General features: G+C 36.2%; 1 protein-coding gene across 1 annotated transcript; it reads right to left on the reverse strand.

Moving 5' to 3' along the window:
* Nucleotides 1-1,006: 1,006 nt before the first annotated feature.
* Nucleotides 1,007-3,379, reverse strand: LOC143245472 (uncharacterized). Its single transcript, XM_076491833.1, has 3 exons — nt 3,193-3,379; nt 1,849-1,979; nt 1,007-1,033 (listed from the first exon to the last, which is right to left on the reverse strand). Exons 1-3 carry the CDS (start codon nt 3,377-3,379, stop codon nt 1,007-1,009), a joined length of 345 nt encoding a protein of 114 aa, XP_076347948.1.
* Between the last annotated feature and the right edge of the window lie 5,010 nt (nt 3,380-8,389).

Genomic DNA, 8,389 nt, shown 5'->3' on the forward strand with positions numbered 1-8,389 from the left:
TTATTTTTGTACTTTCGCCAATAGATGCTTATTTTCGTACATGTGCACGAAGTTAGTAAATTGGTAGATGGACTAGCAGGTGTTGAATTTCTTAGATGCGTGCGTAGGTGCTTATTTTTGCACATGAGTGCACATGTGTCTATTCTATAAAGCGCACGCAGATTCGTAAAAAGTAGGTGCGCGCGCATGTGCTTATTTTCTTCGTACATGGACGCGCAATTAATAATTTTCATACTTGCGCGAGTAGTTGCGTGAATTGGTACAGGAGTGCATAGGTGCTCATTATGGTACATGCACGCCTAGGTGCTTATTTTTGTAAATGTGCACAAAGGTGCTTATTTACTTATATGCATGTAGTTGCGTATTTTTGTACATGCATGCTCAGGTCATATTTTAGTACATGCGCGCGCAGGTGCTTACTTTCGTACATGCGTACCCCGGTGGGAAAATTCGTATATGCGCGTGCACCTGTTGATTTTGTAGCTGTGCATGCAGATGTTGATTTTGTTGTTGCGAGTGTAGGTTCTTAGGTGTGCTCACAGGTGTTGAATTTCTTAGATGTGCACGTAGGCACTTATTTTTGCACATTATTATGTGGGTGTTAATTTTGTAGATGCACGCACAGCTACTTATTTTCATACATGCGTGTGCAGGTGGGTAAATTGCTACATGCACGCGCATGTGTTAATTTTGGAGATGCGCGCACATGTGCATAAATTGGTAGAAACGCTCGAAGTTGCTTATTTTCTGACATGTTCGCAAAGTTAGTAAATTGGTAGATACGTTTGCTGGTGTTGAAAGAAGACAACTTCGACAACAATTCCACCGACAACCAACAACCTTTCTTTACAGATAGAACTGAAAACATCTATTTTTCCGAAACGCCTGAAAGCAGTATGATAAACAACTTTTGCACAAAATTTTCACACAAAACTATCAACATAATTTCACAGAAAAGAAAACCAAAAAACAACTTCACACAAAAGATATTAATTCTATAAACAACTTAAAACAAGACAAAAGCATTAAAGTTCTAAAAAGAGATAAAAGCAATTCTATAGTTATAATGAGCTTAAAGGAATACATTCAAAAAATGAAGAACATTTTATCAGATACAAATAAATTTAAACTACTTAACACAAATCCAACAAAAAAGACATGAAGCCAATCAAACAAAATACTACTACAAATGATAACACCAACACAATCTTTGAAAACCTTTATTCTTACCTTCGAAAGACTAATTTATGCACACCACCTCACAAACCAATTGTTTTCTATGACCAACAACGTCGACCTATGAATCATTTAACTACAACCTCAGTAAATATATAGCGTGAGCAATTTCTAAATGTGTAACATTAGCTGGTTCCTTTTTTCAAAGACTCTTTTAACTTTAAATATATTCTTAATCAACTAAATCATAAAGCCTTAATGGCCACTTCTGACGTAATTTCCCTCTTCACAGAAGTCCCCACAACTGAAGCCTGCAAGATAGCCTTAGAACTTTATATCCAAGACCCTCAACCCATTGATACACATCCCCAGTAACTAATTAGCAACCCTTATAAAATTCATTACCACCAAAACTAACTTAATGTTCAATAACGAAAAAACTATTCCTCTTACTTTCCTGTTTCTTGCTGGTCGTTCAGCTTTATCTTTAGCTTTAACTTCTGTTTCTTGGTCCACTATCTGTTCACTTGATGAGATATACTCATTTGTCACAGGCTCTTGACCAAATTCTGTTTCATTAAAGATAACATCTCGCCGTATGAAAATCTTCCTGGATTTTTCATCATACAGTCGATATCCCTTGGTGCAGTTATCATATCCAATGAATCGTACCTTCAAAGACTTCATGTCTAATTTCTGTCTTGACGCATCTGGCACATGTGCATATGCAAGACATCCGAACACTTTCTTGTGTCCTACATCTGGTTTCTTCCCATACCATCTCTCATATGGCGTACTACCATCTTTTATTGCCGATGTGGATACTCTGTTACCCACATACGCCAGTAGCTACAGCTTTCGCCCACCACATTCTTGCTAATTTAGCATGTAACAGCATGCTTCTTGCTGATTCCACAAGAGTTCTGTTTCTTCTCTCAGCAACACCATTTTGTTCTATAGAATATGCTACTGACATCTCATGATGAATGCCTCTTGACTTCAAATATTGTTGGAACTCAGTTGTTGTATATTCTCCGCCATTATCTGTGCGCAAGGTTTTTATGCGTTCTCCAGATTCATTTGAGTACAACTTCTCAAATTCCTTGAATTTCTCAAAGACTTCTGACTTCTGTTTCAAGAAATACACTCTGCAGCATCTTGAGTAATCATCAATAAATGTAACAAAGTACTTGCTATCTCCAATAGATGGAGCTTGCGTAGAACCACAGTTATAACTGTGTACCAGTTGCAGTCTTCCCTTTGATCTGATTTCTCCCACTGACTTAAATGACTTCCTGTGCATTTTACCTTCAGTGCATCCTTCACAGAAGCTGGCTTCATCAGACTTCTGGAATTTGATTCCACTTACATTTCCACTCGTGACAAGCTTCTGTAGCTGTGAAACACTGACATGCCCAAGACCGTTGACGCCATGTATCCAAGCCATTCATGCTGCTGTTTGAGGCTACTGAGACATTCTCAATAACACTGGTCTTACAGTCCAGTTGGTATAAACCATCATTCTTTCTTGTATCCATGCCATGGAATTGTCCTGATTTACGTCGGATGTAACAGCGATTAACTCCAAACTGCACAATATTTCCTTTTTCAGTAGCAGCTCCTACTGAAAATAGATTGCTAGCTAATTTTGGTATATGAAGGACACTCTGCATTGTGACATGCTTTGAATTACTGACTTTAAATGTCATTTCTAGTTTACAGTTTCCAACTCCAAGAGCTTCAACAGTTCTTCCATCACCAATTCTAACTTGCTAAGGTGTGCTAAACTTGTGATAATTTGATAATATGTTCCTTTGGTGTATCATATGCCTAGACGCACCAGAATCGACCAACCATTCCCCATTTCCTATTCCTTTATCCTGGTTTGTTACAAAGGCAACACCATTGTTTCCATCAGTTAAATCTTCCGCCACATTAATATCCACATTCTTAGCTATGTGGACCATTTCCTTCAGTGTTGGACAATTGCGTTTTATATGTCCCTCTCTGCCACACTTGTAACACTTAAAGCGTTAATCAGTGCCTGTTGCACAAATTCTAATGAGATATCATCAATTTTGATTTCCAGGACTGTTACAATTGTATCATAGCTAGCTGGCAGACTACCAAGTAAGGTAACAATCTGATCTTCTTCTGCTATTTCCGCCCCAACAGCAGCAAGCTGTTCCGTTAATTCCTTCATTTGTTTCAAATGTTCCTGGACCGTCATGCTTTCTTTCATCTCACATCGAAAATATTTTTTTCAGGAATAGTTTATTGGCTAGTGTGTTCCTATCAAAGTGAGCACGCAGTACATTCCATGCTTCTTTAGGAGTTGTGTATGACGGGACAAGATAGAGTTATACACCTTGAATATTCAGAACAATTGTTGAAAATGTTATTTCCCTTTTCCTGTTGAAATCTGCCCTTGTTTGATCATTGGCTGTCTCTATCAATACCTATGTTTCAATCACATAACCCTATAGGCCTTTTCCTCTCAATTAATGTTTCAATTTAAATTTCCATGAGGCCCAATTATTTTCTCCCAACTTATCAATTGATATTATATCTTCCATTTTCAAACTATTTCAACCACAAGTGTAATATTTCTTTCTTTGATTTAGATCTATTTCTCCCTTTATATGACTTGAGAAAATAGTGTCAATCAATATTTTACTTACAATTTATTTGGTATTTCACAATGGCTTCTAGACAAAGGAAACGAATCACCCAGCGCTTGTGATAAAGTATCCATGTAAATCCTGTGCCATCCAACAAAAATTGACATCCAAAACTGTTCTACAGTAATCCTCAGTATTTCCGGGATTACGTGTACTAACAATTTCAAAATAGTTTCATCTGTTTAAGCACAATTAGAGCATTTCTGGGCCCATAACCTGTTGATATGTGTTTATTCATCGTGTACACATGGACAAAAAAAAAAAGTGTGACATCACAATACTTCCTGTTCCTGTCATGAATAATGTTCTCCTTGAGTTATTCCTAACTACAGGTGGCAGCACTTATCTCAATATTCTTAACATTATATTGGTCTTTGGTTGGTGTTGACTGCCACTTTCCCTAGTTTTCATCTTTGCTTTTTTGCTTGTTACCTGTCCAACTATTCTTGAGATTATTGTGTTTTATTTTTGTCAGTACAGTCTTTTCAAATTCTCTATCACTAATGGGGACGAAGTGAAAATATTTTCTGCGTTTAACCCTAAACTGAAAATCAAAATTATTTTCGTAATTTTTTTCGTTGTGTATACTATTCAGTCTGAAAAGTATAGTCAATAGTTGAGGACAGGTAATATTGACTAGCTTGCTTTCCTTTGTCCATCACCTCAAAATTAGGTACAATGAGCACAGACAGTTTTCGTGTAGTCTTGCGCGAAATTCAATATCTGTCTATCTGGTAGTAATTTTGATTATAAAAATTTCTAAAGAAAGAAATAATTAATCATCAGGGTTGTTCGAGGCGTTGGTGAATTTAGATCGTATGAATTAAAGTTTTAAGAGGCCAATTGCGAATTATCGGAAAGAGTTAAAGTTTTACCTAACATGTAAGAAAACTCTGAGCAAATCCAGACATGCAAAAGTGAAGGTAAAACAAGTCTAGACACGCTGTGATGAAGTAGAAGAAGTCGACTCAGACAAACTATCGTAACAACGGACTTTCTCAAAGCCTGACATATAAATAAACTGGAATAATTATAGTGGATAACACAGGTAGAGGCAACAAGGTCAGTCCTCAAAACTGCTTATCAGAATCTTTCATACTTATTAAAATTTTCTGTTTTTAATTTTTGTATCGTCATATGGTAAAAGTTGAACCTTTATTCATATCTCAGGTTAGTAATATATATGTAAAAAACGGCTCGTTTAGGTTGAGAAAATTATTTACGTAGAGGGGTGAACAACATTTCGACCTTCTTCGGTCATCGTCAGGTTCACAAAGAAAGAGAGAGGTAACTGACCGGAAGCTGACCACATGTTTGAAAGGGGTTGTGTAACTGAGTGTCGGAATGTAGAGGGCGGGCTTAGATGTTTGAATATATAATTTTATATTATTTATTTTATTATTAGTATTTATTATATTATTAGGTTAGTAATGTTTATAACTTGAGAAAAGTAAATGGGTATTAATATCAGGGGCGGGCAAACATATATGGGGAAGCTAGGACAGTTTCCTCAGAACCTCACCAGACCCAGATTAGTTTGTATAGGTCACTTATAAGATCCACTAAAGTTAACACATTTGATAACCTGGGTTTCGTCTGATAAATGGTTCAGCATGTCAAAATGTTCAGCACAACATTCATTGAGCTTCCCTCCCCCCCCATGAAAGAACAACCAGAGACTCCTCAAACTCTCCACACCCAGTCTTAACTTACACGAAACTGACGTAAATATTGTTTTGTTTTCTTTATTTTATAAGTTAGTGTATTTTCTTATGTAACATTTGTGGCGTTGATTGGGAGGGGCGGAGACGAATGTTCCTGCCTCAGAACCTTCATAGGTTCACGAACACCATTTGTGAGGATCGCAGACCTTAAATATGTTAAAATTAGAAGCACTTTCATCATTTTTTACGGTTGAGCTAACCTCATGACAGCTCAATGGTAAGTCTGAAAGCCATAACTCTAATAATCGTGTTACGATACTCGCGATGGGCACAAAACAGATAACCCATCGTGCAAGATTGCGCTTAACAATAACTGTCTGGCAGTTATTAAATGTACTCAATGAACTATAAAGTGGAGTTTGTATGAGCTCTATATTCAAGTTGTGTGTTATGTCAACTTTCAAGAAACATAGGTAGTTAAACGAGAGTTCATTGACTCTGGGGTATTGTGAACTAAACGGGAATGTCTGTTATCAACCTCAGCTATTAAAAATATAATGATACTAACCATACCAGAACTGCCTGGATTGTGCTTATATAGTAGTTTGGCTCACGCTCAAACTTCCATTGCTATATTTATATGTCTACAGGTTATGTAAAACATGGCCCGGTATGACCAGGTGGGTTAAGGCGTAGCGACTCGTAATTCGAGGGTCGCATGTTCGCATCCCCGTCGCGCCAAACATGCTCCCCCTTTTAGCCGTGGGGGTGTTATTATGTAGGTCAATCCCAATATTCGTTGGTTAAACAGTAGCCCAATAGTTCGCGGTGGGTGGTGATGACTAGCTGCCTTCCCTCTATTCTTACACTGCTAAATTACGGACAGCTAACGAAGATAGCCCTCGAGTATCTTTGCGCGAAATTCAAAAAACAAAAACAAATAATGTAAAACATATCATAAAGTCTCAGTATTAAGACGTGTTTTACGACATTAAACGCACGGAAGATTAGTACATAACAAGGTAATAACTCTAAAAGATATTTAATTCATGAGTTTTTGTATAACGGTGTTCAATCTCGCAATCAAAACAACAAACACCCTGTTCTCATATTTTACATGACCTCAAGCAAAGTTGTGCCTAGTTACTGAACCACAAGAAAATTACATTTCGTATTTTTCCGCTCTACTGCATTTGTTTCTTTGGTGTTATTTATAATGCTTGCTTTTAGTTTATTGGTTTCGATCAGTATTAATTTAACCAGTCTCACGTCAAGAAAAAATAGACCTTGTTTCACCGTAACAACTTCGCTGATTTTTAGTGGGGTCATAAACCTCAAAGTGATTTTTTTTTTTTAGAAAACTGGTAATTCGTTTGGAAAGTTTCAACTATTGTTTGGGTATAATTAGAAAAACCGCAAAATTATTACAAAACGAAAATTAGCTACCAACAAGATAAAATTACTTGGGGTGTCATATAGAACTCCGCCCTTGAGTGATACAGCCCCCACGTCTCAGTACAATATCATATGAACATTTCTACCCCCACCCACTTAGTACTTAAAAGCAAACCTAACCTAATCTCGTTCAGTATTGATGAAGGGCCACTAGGGTGTGATAGAATGGATCATTGATATTGCAACGGTCATATGTTTAACAATTTTGGAAATGAAAGTCTTGTGCATTAGTAAAGAGTGCATTTTCACTTACAACCGAATGTATTATTAAAACAAGTTTTCGTGTATAATTTGTGCGTGGCTTCAATTATGAATAATTAACATGTTATATTTACTAGCTTCGTGAGATTATTACTCCTCAGGTTTTTATTATTATTTACAGTGTCTCCCGGTGAGTAAGGGTAAATCTAAGGACTTATAACGCTAAATCTGAGGTCTGAGGTTCGATCCCCCGCTGTGGCCGCATCAGACAGCTTAATGTAGCTTTGCTCTCTATAAATTAGCGTTAACATTGTCATGGATATAAAGAAAAAAAATTGTCAGATGTTGGTAGTACCATAACTTGCACCATAGCTTCACTGACTAAAAATGCTTTTTTTACTTTTCTTATAATTGTGTATTTTTGTGACAGTATGAAGTGGAACTTCCTCTAGGACTGTTACAGGGAGCTATGATTTAACGGAAACAGTGTGGGAAGACTGGGGGGACTTTTGTTTATTTTCTTAATAGAAATCGTGAAAATTAATCAGCTACACCATGTACTCTCTTCTTCTTCTTCTTCTTTTTCCCGTAAAGTATGGTTTTATTTAACAAAGATTTCATGATAAGAGTAAAAGTTATGAAAACCAGTCTTGCCTGCTGCTTGAAAATGTTTAAATAATAATAACTTCCAATTAGAGTAAGCTACTCTATTTTGAGCGAAACTAAAACATCAGCCATATCAATCGCTGTAACTAATTCGTACATTTCTACCTGCAAAAGCGATGATACATCGATTCATCAGTTGTGTATCTTCGCTGTTAATATTTTTGGCCTAATCCCAGTAATATCTCACGAGATTTTGCTAATTTCTTAAGAAATTTAGGTTGGCCTCAAAGTCAAATTCTATGCTAACAATCTGATACAATGTTATTAATAAAATTATGATAATGAACGACAAATGAAAATAAAACACAATTCCAGTCAACGTACTATCCAGTTTAAATAATATATATATAATTATGTATCCTTCGTTTGGTAGCAATTTGTGTTTGTACATCTGTTCAAGTGGTTTACCTGGATTTCCAGCTGTGACAGTCACGTAACAGAAATCAAGATTCATTTGACATTTTTACAAAATTATACTTAATATTTAGCTACAATAAATAGTTTAGCATAATCATCAAGAAATTTTAAGTTTCGTTTTAATTTAAT

Source organism: Tachypleus tridentatus, chromosome 2, assembly GCF_004210375.1.
Source record: "Tachypleus tridentatus isolate NWPU-2018 chromosome 2, ASM421037v1, whole genome shotgun sequence".
NCBI lineage: Eukaryota > Metazoa > Arthropoda > Merostomata > Xiphosura > Limulidae > Tachypleus > Tachypleus tridentatus.